Source organism: Parasteatoda tepidariorum, chromosome 8, assembly GCF_982258835.1.
Source record: "Parasteatoda tepidariorum strain Cologne lab strain chromosome 8, Ptep-v5.0, whole genome shotgun sequence".
Classification (NCBI taxonomy): Eukaryota; Metazoa; Arthropoda; class Arachnida; order Araneae; family Theridiidae; genus Parasteatoda; species Parasteatoda tepidariorum.
Window position 1 is genome coordinate 45,000,629 of NC_141762.1, and position 25,739 is coordinate 45,026,367.

Consider the following 25,739-nt stretch of genomic DNA (forward strand, 5'->3'; position numbering starts at 1 on the left):
GGAATATTTCCATGTTTACTAATTTTACATATATTTTGAGTGGCAATATTTTCGATTTACTTACAAAATTAATATTTTAAAGGATTAGTAGTTTTCAGTAGAGTTAAAGGAAGTTGAGAGAAATAAAGTTAATATAATTTGACAGATGTGGGAATATTTCTATGTTTACTATTTTTACATATATTTTGAGTGACAATATTTTCGATTTACTTACAGAATTAATATTTTAAGGGAATAGTAGTTTTAAGTAGAGTTAAAAGAAGTTGAGAGAATTAAAGTTAATATAAATTGACAGGTGTGGGAATATTTCCATGTTTACTAATTTTACATACATTTTGAGTGGCAATATTTTCGATTTACTTACAAAATTAATATTTTAAAGGATTAGTAGTTTTCAGTAGAGTTAAAGGAAGTTGAGAGAAATAAAGTTAATATAATTTGACAGATGTGGGAATATTTCTATGTTTACTATTTTTACATATATTTTGAGTGGCAATATTTTCGATTTACTTACAAAAATAATATTTTAAAGAAATAGTAGTTTTAAGTAGAGTTAAAAGAAGTTGAGAGAATTAAAGTTAATATAAATTGACAGGTGTGGGAATATTTCCATGTTTACTAATTTTACATACATTTTGAGTGGCAATATTTTCGATTTACTTACAAAATTAATATTTTAAAGGATTAGTAGTTTTCAGTAGAGTTAAAGGAAGTTGAGAGAAATAAAGTTAATATAATTTGACAGATGTGGGAATATTTCTATGTTTACTATTTTTACATATATTTTGAGTGGCAATATTTTCGATTTACTTACAAAAATAATATTTTAAAGAAATAGTAGTTTTAAGTAGAGTTAAAAGAAGTTGAGAGAATTAAAGTTAATATAATTTGACAGGAGTGGGAATATTTCCATGTTTACTAATTTTACATATATTTTGAGTGGCAATATTTTCGATTTACTTACAAAATTAATATTTTAAGGAAATAGTAGTTTTAAGTAGAGTTAAAAGAAGTTGAGAGAATTAAAGTTAATATAAATTGACAGGTGTGGGAATATTTCCATGTTTACTAATTTTACATACATTTTGAGTGGCAATATTTTCGATTTACTTACAAAATTAATATTTTAAAGGATTAGTAGTTTTCAGTAGAGTTAAAGGAAGTTTTGCGAATTAAAGTTAATATAATTTGACAGGTGTGTGAATATTTCTGTGTTTACTATTTTTACATATATTTTGAGTGACAATATTTTCGATTTACTTACAGAATTAATATTTTAAGGGAATAGTAGTTTTCAGTAGAGTTAAAGGAAGTTGAGAGAATTAAAGTTAATATAAATTGACAGGTGTGGGAATATTTCTATGTTTACTATTTTACATATATTTTGAGTGGCAATGTTTTCGATTTACTTACAAAATTAATATTTTAAAAGAATAGTAGTTTTAAGTAGAGTTAAAAGAAGTTGAGAGAATTAAAGTTAATATAATTTGACTGGTGTGGGAATATTTCTATGTTTACTATTTTTGCATATATTTTGAGTGGCAATGTTTTCGAGTTACTTACAAAATTAATATTTTAAAGAATTAGCAGTTTTCAATAGAGTTAAAGGAAGTTGAGAGAATTAAAGTTAATATAATTTGACAGGTGTGGGAATATTTCTATGTTTACTATTTTTACATATCTTTTGAGTGGCAATATTTTCGATTTACTTACAAAATGAATATTTTAAAGAAATAGTAGTTTTAAGTAGAGTTTAAAGAAGTTGAAAGCGCTCAAAAGCAAGCGCCCATTTTCAAGAATTGCCGTACCTGACTGAGAAGAAACAAAAGTGGTTTGAAATATAAAACGTAAAGTTACCGACGAAAATGAAAAAATAAAGGCGAGAAGCAAAGCAAAAAAAACCACGGTAGCCAAGAGAGAAAAGGATGGAGAGAAAAAAAAATAAGAAAAACCCCAGTGTCAGAGATGGGCAAAGCAGGGCTTGAAACAAGTCAACTGTTATTTCGAATTTGCATATTTTTGAAGCAAATGAAGTTTTTCATCTAGTATTATCTTATCAGTTTCTCGCAATTATTTATTTATTATTTTTAATTAAAATTATTAAAAATATGTAAATATCATAAAGGGAAATGAGGGAGTAATTTCTTAATCAATATGAATCGTGTTCTTAAGCAGTTACTTTTCATCCTTACCTCGTGAATCGTGATATAAAGTTTCGTACTTTCCATATCACTATTTTAAATTCAAGCACTTTATGAATATCACATCGTCTTCTAGTTATTTATAAATCTTACATCTTGAATCATTAATATAAGATTTATGAATCACGATTTATGATAAGATTTAAAATCATTCATATCCTTCATATTCACATTCATATTCCTCATTTATACTCCTCATTTATATTCCTCCCCTCATATCCATAGTACAAGATTTATGATCAACGATTCATGATAAGATTTACAATCATTCATATCCTTTCGATGTAGGAATTACTCGTAATAGTATTATTTTCCATCGTAAAGAAATTCCTTTATAAGAAACAAATTTGTATGAAATCCCAAAGAGCTTCCTTAGTTTTATTTTATTACAAGTGGGAGGAAAGTACTTGATAAACAAATGTGTCATATACTCTGGTATCTGGCCGAGAGCTCCATTATGTTTTTGTTTTGAATTTCTGGCTAATTCATTTACATATATATGTGATTTTTAAATCTCATATCGACATTAATCAAGTAATTAATCACGACGTCAATCAAGGATTCGTACATCTAGATCCATAAGCATAAGATTTATGAATCGTGTACACTATGTCATATTTCCGCAATCTATAAATTTCTGCAATGTATGAATTTATTTCAATTTTTAATGATTATAATATTTAAGGGATTATAATATACGAGAACATTTTGTAAACAGCTTCCTCAGATGTATTTCGCTGCAAGTCGGAGGGACGTTTGAAAACGAATCGCATGAGTGAAGGCTAGATGTATTTATATTATGAATTTTCGGACAATTCAGTTTTATTTATGTGATTTATGAATCACATGCCGCCTTTCGCGATTAAGTTATTTATGAATCGCATATCTTGATTCATATACATAAGATTCATTAACAATTTATAAAGACTCATATTCCCACAATGAATGAATTACAAGAAAATTAACATTGTTTACAATTATAAAGATTTATAATGTAAGAAAAAATTTTGTATAAAATTTTAAACATTATTCTCAGATATGCTTCGTCGCATATCGCTGGGGAGAGCTTGATAGATAATCTGGAATTGTATAACCATATTATGTTTTCGTAGTAATTTTCTTACTAATTTATCGGAATTTATGTGATTTATGAGTCTCAAGCCAATATTACACTGTTTGAATTTTCATTCAAAATTTAAGCTAAAATCTAAAATAAATGGTAGCAGTCTGATTATACAATTAACTGTAAAGAGTACGGTCAATATTTTTTTTTACTTTCACAGTTTTGGAACCGTTTACTAGTATGGTTAACAAACCACTTTACAACCAGCACGGTTTCAAAACCGTAAAAAGATTTAACCGGAGATTGGAGATAGGCTTTTTGTCAGGGAATGGACATTGGAATTAGGTTGCTGTTGAGTTGTGTCTTATCAAATGAACCGTGGAGTATGATTGTTTCTCCTATAGTAAGCGATAGGACATACTTAGACATTTTTTGTGTTAAAGTGCTGATATCTATGTATGAATAAGATAATAGCACTCTAAAAGTCCAGGGTAACAAAATAGAGAGGATAAGACACTGAAAAATCTTCAAGTGCTGAAGGGAATGGAGAAAATAGACTGGTGTCAACGGAGGGACTCGAACCATTGTTCTATCGGTTATGAGATCGACAGATTATCCTTCTCTACTACAATATGTGCTCAGCTGCAAGAAACTAACCAGCTTCATTAGGGAGCCCTAGTTGGAATGGTAAAATTCTTGTTGTTTAACCGTATTAGGGAAAAGCAGTTAATAAAAGATTTTTCTCACAGATAACTGTTTGAATACCATCTTATTTATGGTTATTTGACTGTTTTGCTTGAATATGGAAAAATATCATTTAAATATTGTTATTTAACTATTTTTTCCGAGAAGTTTCTAACAGTTCTTTTACGAACCAAAAATCTCGATTTATAAGCATAAGATTTATAAATCACGTGTATTAATTTGTATTCCTGTAATATGTTAATCACCCATAATTAGCATTTTTTTTCAATTATAATTGACTACCATGAAAGAAAACTTGTTATTAGTCTCGAACATCTTTCTAAAATATGTTTAGTTGCATGTCAGAGGAGCGATGAATAACCGAGTGTTCCATATGATCGGAAATCGAGTAATCGCGAAATTCCTTATATCTTTATAATCAATTTCGTTTAGTTCATTTTTTATTTTTAATAATTGTCTGGGAAGGAATCTTAATTTCTCAAAAAAAGCTCCGTTCTATGTTCTAGAAAGTTAAAAACAACATCAAAGGAGTAAACAATTCAAGGGAATTTTCTGAATATCTTTATAAAAGGATCACTGTCTAGAGGAAGTGTCAAATAGTTTGACATATCAAAGGGCTTTGTTTTTTTGCAAAGAATATTTGCATACTAGTAAAATATTCAAGAATTTTCAAACAAAACAGTCAATACGTCTCCTAACAGAAAAACAAAAATCATGTATTTTCGTATTATATCGTTAAAATTGCTTGAAAAACCAGCAATTGTTGATTTGAAAGAATAGTTGTACCAGTTTTTAAATTAAATTCATTATAAAAATAAATTATTATCATAAACCTAAACATTTTACATAGATGCAAATAGCTTCATCGGTTATATTTCGTTGAAAATCCTGAGAGAAGGCTGTTGGTTAACTTAACATGCCACATTATCTGATATCAGAAAAAGGGTTATATTATATTTTTATTTTAAATATTTATGTTTTCATTATGCCTATTCATTTATAATTAATGAATTAATGGATATAAAAACGTGTGATATGATTTACATACTATTCATGCGATTCATATATTAGTAATATTCTTTCATTAAATTTCATGTCGTTTGAGTTCATTATAAAAATGCACATTTAAAGACTGCTCCCAGAATCAATATTATATATCAAACTAAAAATATCAATCTTCAAACAAATACATTGTGACGCAAAAGTTTATAAGTTAATCAATAAATTTTCTCCAAATCGACGACAAAAATCCAATTCTTATAATCATCCAAAAGATATTTTAAAGCATATAGTTGTATTTTTAAAAAGAGTGATTGCATATTTCAACAAATCTATCAGTGTTCTCACAGTAAACTAAATTAAACTTCGTGATAAAGGGAAGATTAATGACATTTGTCAACTGTAATTATTTATGTAATTTTTTAAATTGGAAATCTATGCAATTGTACTCTTGTCACTTAAAGGCAAACACGATGAAGATATATTATTTTATTTCAACATTGCTTGAGTAAACATTGTTTCCATAATAAAATCTTCGTAATTTAAACTTGTAATTCAGGTTTTTTCAAATTATAATTAATACCTTAATTACCAAATACCTTTGTCTTCAATAGCAGTGATTGTATGCGTATCATAAAAAGAGCACGTGAAGCATATAAATAAAAGGCTCCATGAGCACACTTTTTTTCTAATTTGGTACACTTATTTATCAAATAGTGCTTAGTATTTTATAAAGTTACACACTTTTAAATTTTGAAATAGCGTTCAGTGAAATATTAAGGAAGCAAACTTACATCTATACTGATTCCCTGTACTGGAAAGGACATGAATTGTGGTGAAAGGCTCGGAAAGAATCTGAAAAATTCCACTTTATCTTTATACCATTTGACAGAATAAAGTTTTTCTTTTCCCAAATCGTAAAAACACGTTAAAATAGCTGAATCCCCTGGAACTACTAAAGAGGGTACTTCAAATCTTGTAATTTTCAGACCAACGCTTATAAAAGGCAAAGCTATATAGGATGATAAACAAAAAATATTGAATATTATTATTTGAATTATTTGCAATTGTATAATTTCAGTGAAAATGAAGAAAATATTTAATAATAAATAAAATGATAAAATATATATTTTTAGATATTACAGAATGGAATATGGAATATACTCATTTTTGAAGGATTATTGATGCTAGTAGATTTTGATTTAAGGCATTATTAGAAATACAAAGTTTTTTTTAGAATCTGAATGAAACAAACGAATTCCTATTCCGAAACTTTATATTGTACCAATGTACAATGAACCAAAAAATATATGTCACTCTAATTAACTTTTGTTCCTACTTTCAGATTTTTCTATACTATGTGACTTGGCGAACAACTTGGCCAAGCTATGTGACTTATACGACTTTTTTGTTGTGATCGGACCAAAGTAATGAGACTCTATTTTCCAGATTACTGATATCCCCAATACTTTGAAGGTCAAGGGTTCATGTGCACTAAATGAAAAAAATGTTTATTCGTAAGAAAATGTTTTCGTGTCCAGTTTAGTACCTTTAGATAGCATCTCCACTAATTAAAAAGCATACTTCAGGTTAATCTCACAAACCAGTAACATCGCATCTTAGTCCATTATATTATGACAATTAGACCAAAAATTATTAAGGTGTTTTCGTTTTCGTTTTGCATGTTGTACAAAAGTTTTAAAAAAAGTATTGCCATTATTAATTTTTGCTCTGATTAATTATCTGATTTTCTGAATCTGATTTCTGATTAATTATCTGAAATTCAAAATCAAAAAAGTACTTTTTACTTATTCTACATATTTAGACACATTTATATTTTTTGATTATCAAAACATGGTAGGTAAGTACAATATACACCGAGGAAAAGAGCATGGTCAGATCTAACAAAATATGGAACCATTTCCCGTGTTTCTGGCTATTTACCGTGACACCAAAAAGCTAGGTAATTTTTACTGAAGATTGCTTATGATTTTGGTAAAATTAGCAATAATATATTGTTTTATAATGCGTGTTGAAATTCGGTAAAGACGATAAAACTCGGTAACTTTATCATCATACCATAGAGCATGGCATAACCATGCATTCTGTTAAATTAACTTTTCATTTTTGAATTTTTACTAAATGTGTAATAAGGACAATAATTTTGAAAATCAGAATTTCCGGTTAACAGCTAACATATAAATAGTTTAAATACCATATATTTTAATTTTATTAGCTGGATTATGCATTTTATTTTTCAGAAATATCTTTGCGGAAACTTGATTAAAAAGTTTTCTTTATATGGCAGATATCGTCCCTATAGTTTTAGCCCACCTGCGAGAGAAGGAGCAAATTTTTTGCATACAGTCGAGTTCTAAAAATTAGTTTTCTAATCATTGAATTATGATAAAATAGCTTCTTTTTTTTTAACTTTTTTGATGCATTTTTCAACAACAATTGTATATCATAAAGGCCTTAATTTATTATATATTAATATCATACATAGATATTTTAATGTATATTTTAACATACAGTAGCAATTTACTTTAAAGTTATCCCATATCAAAATAATGTGATTCAATAATTTTATTCCCTGTGTAAAAAAGCTTTATACACATTTCTAAACTATATATGTCCTTTATTAACTATAAAAAAAGTCACTTACTTAGAAAGAAATGTATAGCGCTTATCATGGAGAAAATTGATACGTTTTTCTTCCTAATTACAAGAATTTAAATATCTGCCACTCGCTAACATTTTCTCTTTCATAAGCATAAATGAGCCTGTGTATGCTTCTTCCTTGGTTGGGATTCTGAAATGAAAGTAGACAATATATTTTAATCTAAATATATATTCATTTCTGCACTGCTAAAAAAATGGATACTCAAATATCACGTAACTTTCTTCGTTTTTGACAAAACCCTCTCTTGGTGCGAAAATGTCAAGCGAAAATGTCGTCAAAGTGATAAAATAACTATCGTCACTTCTTCGAGGAAACGAATTTCGTCAAAATTTAAGAAATATTCTGTCGTTTTATCCCCCCAGAGAAAAAAACTTCGAAGTGTATCTACTTTTTCTAATAAAAATTTCATCTTGGGCACCATATAGGTGCCATAATATAGGCGGCACAACACAACAAGGACAGATGGAACAAAGAGATGAATTGCACTAATGCTCTAAACTGGATTAGAACACCGGATCTTTCTGGTACAAGACAAACTCCTAGATCATCATACGGACCAGCTGGCTTTATTTGCTACCTTATTTCCGATTGTCTAATATTTAAGTCTAATATTTCGTCATTCTAGTTAACAACCTCCAACAATGCACTACAATGAGGTTTCGAATTAAGAAAACATTTTCGTACATCACGCCATTTCGTGACATGATGATTATCTAAATTAACGAAATACTGCTAAAGAATTGTTGAATCGCTTAAAAAGGAGATTTTTAGTTCTGTTGAAGAAAAAAGTTTTGCATTTTATGCGTTTATGAAATGCTTAAGCAGCGTAATCAATGCACAAGAAACGCGTAAAAATGCAATGTAACTCAGTATAGTATGAATTTATACTATAATAATACAAACCCTTTATATTTTTTATATTATTTCGAGGGTAAAATTGTTTGCGCAAAAACTGCGCAAAGGAAAAGAGAGTTTTGCTTTCCATTCATTGATCCATAAACAGTGGCGGAAAAATTCTAAAACAGAATAAAATAATCTAATCGATTTCGGATCATATCTTTTGCTTTGAAACTTTTTAAAAAAAAAATACTGACGTTTATAGTCAATTTTCAGAATTTGTTTATTGAAATATTTCTGAACATACTTTTAAGTTTCAGTTTGTTACAGAACGTACGTAGAAGCTTATAACTCTAAGAAAATACAAACAATGTAATTTGTTGATCTTTTAAAGTTAATAGGATAATTTTATTAAATATTTGAATTGCATTGTCTGTACACATATATATTCCGACTAAATATTTCTTCAAAACTATCATAATAGTGATTAACAACTTTATCACCAGCAATTGAAAAAAATATTTTCTACTGCGTACTATAAATCATTCAAAATAAAGTTTTAAGGACTAATTAAATTGAAAATTTACATTTATATTGAAATAAGTACAGAATATTGTTGTCACTTTAATGATTAATATAGGAACTAATTAAATACAAATATTCGAATTAATATTATCTAATTTTTTTCAGCAAATGCATAATCTGTCATGATCGTAAGCACAAAATAAAAAGGTATCACTCCGAAGAATTTTCACAAACAAGAAACTGAATTTTCAGTTTTTGGTCAATTTTTGTTGTCGATATAAATAATATATTATCTTCAAATTAATTTTGTAAATTTCATTATGAGTTGCAGACACTTTGTGTCCCATATTTATAATATTTTGTTCGGTTTGATTCCAAATCAAGCAAAAAAAATTTTTTTTATTTAGCAATGCCCTTGATTTTTGAATTTTCTGTGGGTACCTCAAATTCAAGGCAAACCATTTACAAAAGTGTTAAAAATGTATCTTTTTTATAAATGAAGTACCTTTTTACAGATGAAGAAAATGCTTTAATGCATTTTGATTTAAAAATTTTCTTTATTAAGTTCTTTTTTTTTTTTTTTTGAGTTATCCACCAAAAAGTGCTTTTTATTTTTTTATTCTTCGACATGACTGATAATTACTCTTATTTCTACTATATTTATGAACTCGTAATGCAATGTTACAAAAAATTGTACAGTGTGCCAAAATAAACGGACCACCCTGGACAAGTTTTGATCTAATAATTGGATCGTTCTAAGACCCCATCTAAATGGTTTGAGAGTGTGACCTTCAATATGCTAATTAATTTGTGCAGATGATATTTTAAGTTTCAAAATCAGACACAAAAACGTATTTTCTCTCAATAAACATACCTTTTTTACGACGAACTCGAATTTTTGACCCCCAAAATATAAGGGGTAACCGCAATCTGGAAATATTCTCCTAATAGTTGGGTCAGGAGAGCGACTCAAAGTTTGGACCCCCTAATGTTAATTTTATTTTTTGCGTATTTCGCCATATCTCGAGAGCTTTTTAAGCAAATTGAAAAAATTTTACCCACTGTTTAGAATTCGTTTATTCACACTGTTACATTCGTTTGCACACTGTTATTCGTTTGCACACTGTTTACATGGTTACCATGTAAAATTCACATTTTAATTTTACATGGTTTGCACGAAATCGGTTGAACAGTTCCTGAGAAATCGAGTTTTAAGCAATCAACTTTTTAAAAATTCGATTTTTCAGGAATTTTTCAATCAATTTCGATTATATTCTGCATTTTACCATGTAAAATAAATTAAATGCTGTAAAATTATGTAAACAATTGCAACTTTTTTCGGTTATTATTAACTAAAATAATAAAAAGAATAATATATTTACTAGAATTTATTTTTTTGCATAGAAATATCTTTGGATAATTAAATTATATAAATGTATGCAAAAAATTTTCAATTCACTTAAAGAATTCTCCAGCTATGGCGAAATACACAAAAAGTAAAATTAACATTAAGGGGTCAAAACTTTGGATCGCTCTCCTAACCATATTTCCCAGATTGCCGCAACCTCCTATATTTTGAGGGTCAGAAATCCAAATCAATCACAAATAAGGTATGAGAAAGTACGTTTTCGTGTCTGCTTTCGTAGTTTAAAATATCGTCTGCACTAATTACTTAACATATTTGAGGTCACCCCCTCGAACCATTAAGATTCAGTTCTAGATCATGAGGATCTAATCATTAGATTAAAAGTTATTCAGGGTGATCCGTTTTTTATTTTGTACACTGTACACTTTTCTAACAATAACATTATTTTCTTTAAGACAATAAAACTTTAAAAGAATTTGTGTATTTTATTGAAACAAAATATTCTTTTCTAGCTAAGATTTAAAAGGTTATATACTTGCATATGAGTGTTAGGACATTATTTTCTTTAAAACAATAAAACTTTAAATGAATTTGTGTATTTTATAGAAACAAAATGTTCTTTTCTAGCTAAGATTTAATAGGTTATATACTCGCATATTAGTGTTAGGACATTATTTTCTTTAAAACTATAAAACTTTAAATGAATTTGTGTATTTTATAGAAACAAAATGTTCTTTTCTAGCTAGGATTTAAAAGATTATATACTCGCATATTAGTGTCAGGACATTATTTTCTTTAAAACAATAAAACTTTAAATGAATTTGTGTATTTTATAGAAGCAAAATGTTCTTTTCTAGATAAGATTTAAAAGGTTATATACTTGCATATGAGTGCTAGAGCATTATTTTCTTTAAAACAGTAAAACTTTAAATGAATTTGTGTATTTTTATTGAAACAAAATATTCATTTCTAGCTAAGATTTAAAAGGTTATATATAATTAATTAAAAAGTATCATTAATTATCGAAATATGAGTCACTGCTGCAGTTACATCTAGCGCAATTTAAAGAACGCCTTTTCTGGTAGTGCACCTATTTAACAGCTATTTATTCAATTTGCATCTACTTATCAAAATATATATTCATTAGAGCAAAATATATTTTTCTAGCTAAGATATAAAAGATTATACAGAGACTGATATGTCAAGACTTAATTAAAAAATATCATTAATCACCGAAATATAAATCACTGCTGCCGTTACATCTAGCATAATTTAAAGAACATCTTTTCAGGTCGAGCATCTATTTCACATATATTCATTAAAACAAAATATATTTTTCTAGCTAAGATTTAAAAGATGATATAAACCATGAAGTGAGTCAAGATTTAATTAAAAAATATCATTAATCATCGAAACATAAATCACTGCTACCGTTTCATCGTGTATAATTTAAAGAACACCTTTTCAGGCCATGGATCTATTTCAAATTTTACTAGTGTTTTCGAATTAATTGTTCATACTTGAATCACAAATTATAAAATTACAATATAACAGTTAAAAGCTATTAAAACAAGAACATCAACTAAAGTTTAAATTGATATGCCAGATTTCACAATGGTATGTATTTAAACTCCTTCATAAACCTTTATGTCAGTAAGTTATTTCAATAAAAGGATTCCAGATCTAAGCTATTTCTATTTCAAAAGATGCACAGCTATTAAAATTTCGGCGACAATTAAGAGAACACCTCTGCTATTCATTAAAGTTCTTATTCATTAATTTTATAATTCAAAGTTAAGTTCACGTTTTAGAGATAAGTCACTATCTTCATTAATTATAAAGTGGTGCGTCAACTTCTCGGAAAATGAGAAAGGCTTTTGAATTGTAGAAACATTTGTACAAATTATCATTTATAAATGTTTCATACATATCAGTTTAAGTGTCATCTTTAGAACTGTTCTCTGTTTGTAATTGTATGAATTTAGAGTCATTATTTTGAGAATATTAAACGTAACTGTAAGTTTGCTGTATTATAATAAAAATTAAACTGCTTAAGGTAATAGATCAACAGATTATACAAAATAAAATAAGAAATCCTTATTTATGCATCTACATAAGACTAAAATAATTGTACAACATTTATTTTGAAAAATATTAATACCAGTGAAAAAAAAAGCAATGAAGTATTTTAAGAGTTAATTGATTTTAAGACATTAATAGCAATCCTCCAAATTATAAACTTCACAGATATTTCCCTTTTTTTAATACTTATTTACATCTTGAAACATGCACGGTGTTCCGGAATTACTGTCTTTAATATATATGTGGTATGATTCTCGAATAAAAGTCAAAATCATGTACAGTGCACGAAAAAAAAACGCAACTCCCAAAAAAATTTTATCAAATGATTTAATATTTCTGAACTGCTACTTAAACTCAATGATTTGAAGCGAAGACCTCAAATTTGTTAATTGTTTAGTGCAGAAATATTTTGTGAAATAGGATACAAAAACATACTATCTCTGAATAAACTTGCCTTTTGTTGGATAGATTTGGGTTTCTTACCATCAAAATATAATGAGCAGCCGTTATATGGAAAATATGGTCCCAATAATTTGGTCAAGAGAACAGCCAAAAATTTATATCTTTTAATGTTAAACTTAATTTATGTGTATTTCAATTTAGCTCAAGAACTTTTAAAGCAAAGTGAAAATTTTTTGCACGCAGTTATAAAATTTGTTTATCCAAATATAACTCCAAATGTAACCAGATTTTTTTAATATTATTTAATAATAGTCGAAACACTTTGAATTGTAAGGTTTACAATTTTTGAATGCATTTTAGATGACTTAATATTTTTTATGAAATCTTCGGAATAGTATAAATATGCGACTTATTAAAAATTTGATTTTTCAAGAACTATTTGAGCAGTTTCGTAAAAATATTAAGTCATCTAAAATGCCCGCTCCCTTGAAAAAACTATCGGGGTGCTGATAATTTCTCGGTTACCACCTGTATATTGAGAATAAGGAATCCATTGGAAAAAAAAGTATTTTTATTCAGAGAAAAAATGCGTTTTTATGTTTGCTTTCGTAGCTGAAAATAGCGTCAGCACAAATTAATTAGCATATTTAAGGTCACCCACTCAAACTAGTGAGTCTAAGTGCATGAAAATCCTATAATTAGATCAAAAATTATTCAGGGTGTTTTCATTTTCATTTTTTTTTATTTTCTATTTTATTTATTTTTTTTGATAATTGTACACATGAAAAGTCAAAAAATAAAATCTAAATGACGAAAAAGAAAAAGTTTACAAATCATTATTGAGTGTTGAGTACGCAATTCTCAGAAGTATTAGTGTAGTATGTCTACCACTACGAAAGTACAATTTCAGTTCACTAATATTTAAGACATGTTAAATCGATTCTATGTTAGGGTACCTTTTCATAGATGAAGGATGACATTGTCGATAAGAACTCTCCCCACATTGGTGACCCGGACGTGATGTGAACACGGCCATGACTTAAAACACGCCTATTTCGATGGTCGGTCCTCATTGAACAGTTAACTTGCTACTTGTGACGGCTTCATTGTCTTCCTCACGCTACTGCTTCTCAATCTTCATCACAAACAACGTGCAAGGGACACGATCAGCCGCTAAAGACAACGCAGAAAAGACCATGACCGGGAATTTAATACAGCTCTCACGATCAGCACTCAAAAAGTACGGAGATCTTAATACAGCTCTCCCGACATGAATGAAGATAATGAAGATAAAACAAGGGAATCAAAATGAAGATAAAACAAAGGAAAATCACTGACATATGAAAAAAGTGGGGGGAATGATAATAATAAAAAAATAACAAACAACTGGGGCAAGAAAAAAAAGGATAAAAATTTTTTTTAAAAATCCAGAAAATAAAAGATATAATCTTCTCATCAGCCCACACGATTATATCAGTAAAAAGGAGTGCTTACTGATATTGTATCAATATAGCCAAAGCAAAATATGTGAATACAATAGTGTGAGGAGCACTCAAAAAAAAAAATTTTACAAAAATTACAACAAATAGTAAAATAGTAAAAGTAAGTAAAAATAAGTAAATGTAACTGAAAGTAAAATAAGTAAAAGTAAGTAAAATAAGTAAAAATAACACGTAAAAACAGAAAAAAAGAAAAGAAAAAGCAGAATAAAACAAAACCTATAAAGCGAGTAGCGAATTCACATGTACTTACATGAACGGGAAATTTTTCAAGAATGATTTAAAAAATATTTTCGTAACAAGATTGCCAGACTGCAAAATATGAAAACAAAAGGGCAAATTGAGCGTAACTAGAGGAGTTTTGTTTTAAAGCGCCGTTCTTACTGCATTGCTGAAGTGCGTTTGATTTGTTAGTTACCAAGGATGGACCCGAAATGGATGTGCACAAGGTAATATTATACTGGATAATTCAAAGAAGTTGACCATAAATAATTTTAGAAAATAAATATTTATTTAAGAAAAATATATAAAATAGAAAAGAGAAACATGAATTGCCCGTTTTGCATATAATTTTAGCCACGGATTTGTCCGAAATGGATTTACACATGGAAAAATTATATAAATTAGGAAAGAAAAAAATTTTTAGTAGATAATTTTTACACGAATTTGCCCGAAATGGATTTGCGCATAGAAAAAGTTTATAAATTAATAAAGAAATTTTTAGTAAATAATTTTACCAACGGATTTGCCCGAAATGGATTTGCACATGGAAAAATTATACAAATTAACAAAGAAAATAAATTTTAGTAGATAATTTTAGCCACGGATTTGCCCGAAATGGATTTGCACATGGAAAAATTATATAAATTAACAAAGGAATTTTTTAGTAAAGGAATATTTTAGTAAATAATTTTGAACACGGATTTCCCCGAAATGGATTTGCACATGGAAAAATTATACAAATTAACTAAGAAATTATTTAGTAAATAATTTTGGCAATGGATTTACCTGAAATGGATTTGCACATGAGAAAATTATATAAATTAACAAAGAAAATTTTTAGTAAATATATCCACAAAAATATACGATTAATTCAATGATTTAATATAGAATTTTATTACTTTAGTTGGGTATCCATTGCTTTTTATCAAATTTTGAAAAAGTTTATCGATTTGATTTTTGGATATATATATCCGGAGACCATATACGGGGCACTATGTATGCATTAACTAATTTAAGAAATTTTTACTTTACCCTTAAACGTTTTAAGATAAATAATATTACTCGCGCAAGTAATATTTCCTCCTTTTACAACAATTTATTTTACCTTACTATATTTCAGATTTCAATGTAATAAATTTCATTTAATGTTTATATTTTATTACGTCATTTTTATTTTATCACCACGCATCAAAAGTAAAAGAAGATTTTAAGAGTTTAATGTCAGAGAGAATGTATTTTAAAGAAAATCTCTCAAGTATTTAATCATTAAGAATGTTTATTCATGTTACATTTCAATTTATTTTATCGAACAAATTTTACTTCCTTTTAATATGTTTATTATATCGGCTGTGAAACGATATCTAAATGTATTTTTCAGAAGTTAAAATACATTTTTTAAAATATATTTTTTTAAAGTATCAAATATATCTTGATAATTTATTAACTTATTTGCTCCAAGCTGTTTGACTATCTTACATGCAATGTTATGTATGATTATAAAATTATATTTCTAGGTTTTAAATATTGTATGAGTTCCTTTAATTACTTTACTTATTTACAGGGTTCGTGATTTTTTTGAATTTTTTAAAAAAAATCAAAAGAATCAGATTTTTTTGATTTAAATCGGATTTTTTTGATTTAAATCAGATTTTTTTGATTTTTATTCATACACACTGTATGAACTTTAATTTATGATTTAAAAAAATTAAAAATGTTTAATCAAATTAACTTAATATTAAAACTATATTGTAACAATATTTTAGAAGCTCTAACTAAAATAATTTTGCATTATAATACAGAGCTCATTCTAAGCAGAGTAAACAGGGCGCAGCACCCTGTTGCCCTTTTTGTCAAAAGAATTCACCCCTGAAGTAAAATAGTGCCCTGATGTAATAGACTCCATACCCTTTTTGCCCTTTCTTTCCTCAACCCTTCTTTATTTCCCTCCCAAACTCTACAATGGATTTCTTAAACTTTTGTTATTTTCAACTCTTTTTATTCAGTTTGTTGTTGATGCCAATAGATAGATTAATATGGGAAAGGTAAAATAGCCATCACACCCCCTTGTTGCACTTGTCTTTGAAAGTTTGCAGTTACTTCCACTATCATTAAATCATAATTATTATTAATCATTTTAATTATTAAATCACAACTACAGACACTTAAAAACATACATTTATTATTTTATTAATATATGCATGCATTTTAAATAAATTACTAAGCTAATTAGTTCATTAACTTGGTATACATGTTAATTTATTAATAAAAATTAGTAATTAATATGATTGCTTTGCAACTTTTATTAAAGTAAAAAAAATTTCTTTTACTAATTGACAACGTTTTTTAATAGAATGTGTAAAGCCCATAGAAAGAAATTATTGCCTTTTTAGAATAATAATGCCCTTTTTTTAAACTTTTGCACCCTGCCCTTTTTTCTGTCTAGAATGAGCTCTGTATAATACATGGCTTTGAATGCATAGCAACCATTTTGAAAAAAATGCATGATTAAAATTTAAAAGACTAGATGAAATAGAGAATTTGAAGAATACTCAGGGGTCTGTTTTGGTTCTTCTGAGAGGTACCTATTTTGTGAAAATTAAAATATATATTAGAAGATCAACACAAATATAGTAAAAATATGGATTTATTGTTTCTTACGAGACAAAAAAATAAAATTTTAAGAAAAAGTATTTTGTGTGACTATTTTATCATTTTTCCTAAAGTTGAATTTGTAAAGGTACCGGCTTGGACAGACCTCTGTGCTTTAACTATTAAAGCAAAGTTTCAGTTAGCAAACCATAACTTTAATTTAAAATTGTGATTTCTTTTTTTTTCTCTTAATTTTTAAAATTACAAAATAAATGTAGCAGACTGTGTTTATAAATGCAGCCATTCATCAGAAAATAAATAAGCATTTAATCTATATATTTTTATATTAAAATATTCATTTTTAATTCTATATGAAAATAGATAAGTTAAAGTAAAAAAAAATTAGAAAATCTATGTATTCATTGGAATTTTTTTTCACAAAATTTCTTTATAGAAAATCATATAATGTCAAAGATACTGTAAATATATTATGATAAAAAAAATACCAGTTAATAACCCTACTGCATCAAATAGACATCGAAAGAGTTTGAAAGGGAAGAATGACGCTATATTAGGAAAAAAAACATCTGAATTCATCAGCCCTTTTTTTTTCCCTCTGTTTTTGGCATATTAGGGTAATTTCTTTTTAATATAACCTCAACCTTCAGAAATATACATTTTCCACCAATAAAATATGATGTAGATTTTAACTCACGCTTTTTCATTCAAAAGGTAGAATTTTAATTAACATTATTTGTATTATTTTTTGAAAAAAATTCATGTTTATTAATTACTTTCTACAGCTATGCAAATCTATATTAAGACAGCATTAAATGTTACTTTAATCTATACTTTCAATCTCAAGAATCAAACAATTTTTAAAATTGTAATTTCAAATGTGTTGGAATTTAACACACACCAAGAAAGTAATTTTGTTAACTAAAATTAATTAATGCAGCAATTGATTTAAATTAAATTTTAATACTAAAAAAAGAAAATAATAAAAGTATCAAAAATTTAAAACACTGTTTTTTAACTTTTGAAATCAATATATGTAGATAAAAAAATTAGTTGATTTAAATCAATGATTTTTTTAAAAAAATCATTTGATTTAAATCATGATTTAAATCGTGATTTAAATCAAGCTGATTTAAATCAACGAACCCTGCTTATTTAGGGGTAGCAAATGCTTATTCGAACGATGTAACTGCAGAAATACGAAAGAGAATCACAGCAGCAAATAGGTGCCTTTATGGATTAAGAAAGTTTTTAAGATCAAATGTAATCAAGAGAAAAACAAAGCTGTTATTATTTAAAGGCCTCATTAGGTCAGTTTTAACATATGCTTGGGAAACATGGACATTGACTCGTGCAGATGAAGAAATGCTGAGCATATTTGAGAGAAAGATATTACGGTGCATTTTTGGAGGAATAAATAAAAACGGTCAGTGGTTAAGAAGATCAAATTTAGAACTCTATCGATCATATAATGAACCAGACATCATAAGATTCATTAAGGTCCAAAAGATAAAATGGGCAGGCCACTTAGTAAGAATGGAAGAAGACCGTATTGTGAAAAAGATTTTTGATGCCCGGCCGACAGGAACACGTAGAAGGGGCAGGCCAAATCTCAGATGGCTAGATACCCTGGAGAAAGATTTATCTATATTAAAAATAAAGAATTGGAAGTCCATTGCCAAAAGAAGGACAGCTTGGAAAAAACTACTGGAGAAGGCCAAGGCCCATCCTGGGCTGTCGAGCCAGTGAGGAAGGAAGGAAATGCTTATTCATCAAAAATTTATAAGGTTTGTAGGGAAATATGTTCATAAAAAACAATATCTTTATGTCTTGTATCTTGATTTAATAAGAAAAATTTACCTGTTTTTACAAGAAACTTTACCGGCGAAAAATGATATATTTGTTAGAAAAGAAGTTCAATCATAGTCGATGCTGATATTGAAGTTTTAAAATAGTTTTTCAGCTGTATAATCTTAATTAATTAAAGTTATAAATATTATTCTGCTTTAGACGAAGATAATTATTTCACAATTGTGTAAATAGTTGATAAATTTTACGTATTTTAATTTATGCATAAATAAGTATTTTAAGAATTATTTACTCAACAACTATATTTTTAGAGGTATACTGTGTTACTTTTTCTTCATCTAATTCAGCACTGTAATGTTTAAACATGACTTTCAAAAGTTCTTCTTTTTAAAAGTATTTTTCGGAGTAAAGATGATTTCTAATTAATTAAGAGATAACTCAATGATAATTTTACACATTAAACAGAAATTTATTCATTTTTAATTTATTTTATCCACAAAAGTATAGTTTTCAGAAAACTTCTTCTTTTATCAAAATTATTTCTATATTAATAATTTTCTTATAATTTGTTTTAAGAAAACGTTGTTATAAATGCATCGATTATTTATAGATTTACAAATAATTGTAACTAATTTCGTAAAATTCACATAAACTGCTTTAATTAGTCACACTAATTTAAAAAAAAGTAACATATACTGATCAAATGATTGAAATTATGTGCTTATGAGTAAAATTATCGTTCACTTTGAGCATGAAATGCATTTTCTTTCCTTAATGATCCATAAACATAGTTAGCGGAAATCAGTAGAAATCGATAACAAAGAAATCTAAAACATCAATCAACCAAAAATTAAAAGCTCCATAGTTTCCTAAACCTTATATGAAGGCCTTATTCATATCAAAATTCATTTATCAAAAAACTAGGATAGTCTTACCTTCAAGTTCATACAGGTAATTTTTATTTTATTTTCAAGCTTGTGCACCTCTTGTTTGTTTTAGCTAGAAAGCATCACAGGTAAGCGAAGATGGGGAAAAATACAAGATTTAAATTCTTTGATTTAATTAGATTTAAACTCTTGGGTGTCCCAAATGAACAAAGTTGTAATTGGTCCACTGTTAAAATTAGTCCTTTACATAAAACACTAGTTCATAACCATGGATAAGGTGTAATTTACGAAACAGATTTCTGTTTATGAATCTTCAACTATCTATTTTTTGTGGTTTTTAACGCTTTAGACAATAATGGAGCTCCTGAGATCATATATGGCGAAATTTATCTTTTTAAGTTATTACTTGAGGGAAAATGTGACACATTTGCATTACTTTTAAAATAAAGCCTCTAATATTTTTTCAGTGGTAACTGCATGGAAAGGTAATATTCGCCCATGAGCCACCTAGAAATTTTATTTATTTTGCTTCAATGGATTATAATCACCAATGAACTTTAAATTAAGAACGAATGAATGAATGAATTATAATGAAAATGTACTTAAGAGAGAATAAAACCCCTAATATCTTTAATGTGGTAGCTGCATAGAAGTGTAATATTCACCCATGATCCATCCAAAAATTTTATTTTTCTTATGGCAGTGGATTTTAATCACCAATGAACTATAATTTAGGAAATAATGTTCTGGCGATAAATCTTCAACTCTGTATGCTTGTAAGTCTTTAGTTTTTAAACAACAATGGACCTTTTGAGATTATATATAGCGAATTTTATATTTTTGTGATATTATTTGAGAGAAAATGTACTTGTAAAATAAAACCCCTAATATGTTTTCTGATGTGCGTGGAAATGTAATTTTTGTCCATGATCCAGTTAGAAATGTATTTATTTTGTGCCAGTGGATTGTGATTTGTCACTGTCTATGAACAGTTTATCCAAGTGGACAGTGTAGTAAGACTCCGTATCCTTTTAGTTTCTAATGTTCTTCACAAAATAATGTAATGAATTCTTGTTTTAAATAACGTGAGTAAATCAAGTTCAGGACAAGGAAACTGCAAAAACACTGACCATCATGATTTTTAATTCATGTATATTTAGAAATCTTTAACTGAGTATCCCTACAACAAAAAATCTTAATTCCAAAATATATATTTTTTGATTTATTTTGAACTCTTTATTTCATTTTATAGTTGTTGTTTTGTTGTTGTCGCTTGACATGTGCAGAAAAGTGCAAGTCAAATGGGACCGAAGGCATGGAACCGGCCCTGACCACATCTCCGACTTTTTCGGAATAAAGGGGTATTTTATAGTAGATAGAGTAAGTACAGATAAACTCATCCTCTGAATGTCATCCTAGGTTTTTCTGTCTCTTTTAACCTAAGTTTGAGAGCTACAATTTCGTGCTGGTGCAGCTTACTGTAAGTAAATACAACGTTTAATATTCTACTATAAGGCTTATGTAGTTATAATCCTGTTGACACAAACTTTCTTCTACAGACTCCCGCAGAAGAAATAGAGACTCAAAAGCATTAAATTACATAATTTGTATGAAAATGTATGCAGTAATATGATTGAATGATGCCTTTTTCCAAAACAACAGTCTCTAAAAAATGACACATTTACTAGATGCGTTGTTTCAAAATAAATTAACCGATATATTCTAAGATTGAATCAAAAACTCAGGGGCCTCCCTGGCAGAGCGGTATTGCTCGCTAAATGCTCTGTTAAGATTGGAGGTGGCGGGTTCGAATCCCGCCGTAACCTTGGATGTATTATTTGTGATGTCCTTCTCCATATTGTGCTATCTGTTCTTCTACTTGGCAAAGGTTTATAAGCCTTAATTGAGCACACAAGTCTGCAAATGTATGTTATACCAATAAACCAACTAAAATTTCACTTTATTTCATTTGAATTCATTTTTAACTGTCATTTACACTGTAGAAAATTCCGGATCAAATTACGGTACAAAGTACCGGCACTCCGGGTACCGGTACTTTATACTGTAAAATTCATTTTCACTGAAATATGTTACGAAACGAAAATTTACAATAAAACCACTGAAGTTGAAATATCTGTTAAAAATCACTGGGAAATTAAGAAATAATCACAAATATAAAAAAATCTCTGAATCACTCAAATTAATTAAACATTACTGTAAAAATTACGGCATAATATTTTACGAATTGCACAAAGAGTGCTGGTACTTTATAACATAATTAGTTCTGGTTTTTTTTTCAGTGTGTTGTATTTTTCCTTTTGATTTCAGATGATCACTTATCATTTGTCACTGAAGTTATTGTTTCCACAAAAACAAATCGTCGGGGAAACTTAAGTATAAAATGCTTTTAAAGTGTTAAAAAAAATTCGCTCTTTGTAACAGGTAAAGAAGCAATTAAAAAATGGTAATAAAATATTTTTTCATGTGAAAACAGCGAATAGCATGTTTAAATCTTTGCTATATATCAGTACATTTAAACTGCATTTTTTCATTTGTTCCTATGTAAACAATGAAGTTGAAGTTGCAAAGCGTTTAATAACTTCAATTTCGTAAATAACTTTTAACAACTTGTTCTACCAGTTAATTCATTTTACTAAAAAAATTATATAGTATATTAAAAATATTTACAAAAAAGTTTGATTTAAAAAACTATATTAAATAAAAGTGTGCTTCCTTTTAGACAATTTGATTAACTATTATGTTTTAAAGCAAAAATGCAAATTGCTAGATAGCTTTCTGAGAGCATAAAGGCAGAAAGTTGGAAAAAGTATGATTTTGTAGAAATATTTATTGAAGTTAAAAGATTTGTGAATAGTTTTTTTACGCAATTTTAAAAAATCGTTGAAAATTGCTTATCGAATATAAAACCTAAATATCTAAATAAAGTTTTCATTTCTCGATTACTTTTAAAACATTTAGTACTGGTATTTTTTTCCAATTTTCAGTTGTCTGTGTAATTTAAAATATTTTATACAGCATGATGCGTAAAGCTATAATTTTTACTGTTCCACGTTTTATTTGATAACTTTACCACCTGCTTCAGGAGAAGAAACTTCTCACAGAATTAGTTTGTTTTTCTACTCTAGGAAATTACAGTACAACTCTTTCAAAAAATTGTATCTACCTGCCAGGTGTGTTTATCGTTGCGATGGAAGAGAACTATAAAAATGAAAACGCTAAAAATAAAATAATAGCAGTAAAATGAAATGTAAAAATTCATTTAAAAAACAGCAACACATTTGGTGACAAAAATACATTTTTTATTCGAGTAAGTTTATTTCGCATCTTCTTTCTCAAAAAAATAAGAATTATTATTTCAGTTGAACGATTGAGGTTTTAGAACTGTTTGCAACAATTTTCGTTCCATTAACTATTTTTGTTTAAGTTTAAATTTTATCCCTGTACGCACGTTTTTAAATAACTTACTTATTATTAACTTTTAAAAACTTAGTTTCCATTTCTAATCTTATTTAAACTTAAAATTAGTTTAATGCCAAGGGTAATAATAAGGCTATTTAAACTCTACAAAAAAAGTATGTGTGTAAAATATATCAAAATTTGCTTAAAATAAAATCAATAATACAATTATTTGTAGTTGTACTAAAAAGGGGTTTTCTGGTGACACCGTTAGTTATGGTGGCGCTCGCACCACTAGTTGGAGAGCCGAAGGTTGTGAGTTAGATCCTGTTGACCAACAAAACAAACGTCGAGTACACGCTGTAAGGTGGACATTAAATTTAACGTGGCTGAAATTTTTCCCTTCGGTTGTAGTGTGAGAAATTGGAGAGAGAGGTACCAGCTCATTTGTTGTTCATGTCGTCTGATCAGGATCAAAATTACGTGGCAATCCTACCATGCCCTTAAAAGATAAGGACTTAAAATAGGGCTAGGTGCTTGGTTATGTTTGGGTGATGATATTGTACTAAAAATGACATAAAATCTTTGCTTAATTTAAAACATTGTAAGAAACAATTAAATGCTCTATTATAAATGACAAGTATATAGATAAAGATGTAACAATGATTTTTGCCAATTTTTAAAATATATAAATTTTTTAAATTAATCAAAACAGAAAGAATTTGATATTTTTAATACCATAAAGCTCGGTAAGCTTTACCGAAGAGCTTTGGTAATGATTTTGGTAAAATGAACAATGAAATATAGTTTTATTATATGCTATGAAATTTGGTAAAAGTAGTAAAATTTAGCAATTGCTTTTACTGAATGTTTGAACTATAATTTTGAAAACCAAAATTTCTGGCAAAACACTAATGTATGAACGGAAATTTACAAAATGAATAGTTTAAATACCATATGTTTTCGTTCGTAGCTCCAGAATTATTGGGTTTTTTCACCAGAATTGTCATTACCAAACAGTACAATATTTTTACCAGAATTTTTTTTCAAGGTAGATACGTAATGTAACACGGTAGGATTGATAACATTTGTGGTAAATTACGCTACATAGTAACGGATTACTTATTGCTTCTAATAATTATAATTAAAAAAACCTTATTTGTTTATTAAATTATGAAAATCACTCATAAGTGATAATAAGGCAATAAAATAATTATTTACATGTAAAGGAAAAAATATATAGAAACAAATTAAATCCTAAAATATAGAAGAAAAATAGTCTTTAGAGTTATGGCTCTTAGAAAAATTAAATCATTGGAAAATAAACATTTCAATACCTTTTCCGGAAGGACTGGAATAACTTTTTTTACGACAAAAACGTGATATCCATGAGGGACAACATAAACGACTATTATAACACCAAAACTACATCCAGAAAGAACTTCGTTTTCGACTAAAAAAAGAAAAAAAACTACCATGACAAACGGTAATATTTCTTAAGGTAGAGCGTATCTTAAGCTCTCATCGACTCGATTTATTTTAAAAATTTAGGAAGAAATAAAATATGAAGAGTTATTTCAACTTTCAAAGCGAATTCTGGAAGCTGAAACAAAATGTTTTTTGTGCAGTGATTACTTTAGATAAATATTGAATGGTATATTTCAAATACCATTCAGTCTTCCAAATAAACCATTCAAATCCCATTCAATGTTTTTTCAGTTTAAGTATTTAACTATTTAAATCGATTTTTTAAGTTGGTATTATTTATTTTATTTGAAACTCAATGAAAAAACAACTTCGAGTTCACAGGCAATTTCAGTTTTTTTAAAGAATGCGTTAAATTTAGATTTTATTTTTTGCAATGCTTTGAAACAACGAGTATTAAATAAGATAAAGTATTCAGATATACTTTTTGACTTTGCTGTAAACCTAGCATGGCTTGTCAAATGCATTCGTTATTTATATTTGAAAATTTATAATGCACTTTTTTAGAAAAAATTGCATTACATTTCAGACGGTCCTTAATTTAATTATTTTTAATAATTTATTCATTTATCATACTTGTACGAATTATTTAAAAATTTGATGATGAAAAGGTTCTACCCTATAAAGAATTCCGGATCAAATTACGGTAAAAATTGCAGGCATCCAGGGTGTCTATACTCTTTACCATAAAATCTGCTTTTACCGGAACCTGTTACGGAAAAAAGTATGATTTACCCTATAAAATCACTAAATCACACTATTTAAAGAAGTATTACAGTAAAAACTACGGTATAATATTCACGGTGAAATTGAATTTTACAGATGATGCATCCAAAGTGTTGTACTGTATACTGTAATTTGATCCAGAATTTATTACAATGTACAAGAAGAAATATAAAGAATTTTGAATTTGACAAATAAAACTAGCGATTAGTTTCACATATATTTAA

At 27.7% G+C, this 25,739-nt stretch overlaps 1 protein-coding gene across 3 annotated transcripts in view; it reads right to left on the reverse strand.

Moving 5' to 3' along the window:
- The window catches only part of LOC107449127 (cell adhesion molecule 1), an 88,433-nt gene that overhangs the window by 21,921 nt on the left and 40,773 nt on the right, over positions 1-25,739 (reverse strand). For all 3 annotated transcript variants that reach the window (XM_016064567.4, XM_016064566.5, XM_043055345.3), the window contains exons 2-3: positions 7,634-7,780; positions 5,763-5,980 (exon numbers count right to left, since the gene is read on the reverse strand). In XM_016064567.4, coding sequence (XP_015920053.1) covers positions 5,763-5,980; positions 7,634-7,661 — 246 coding nt within the window. In that variant the 5' untranslated portion in view covers positions 7,662-7,780. The remainder of the gene's footprint in view (positions 1-5,762; positions 5,981-7,633; positions 7,781-25,739) is intronic.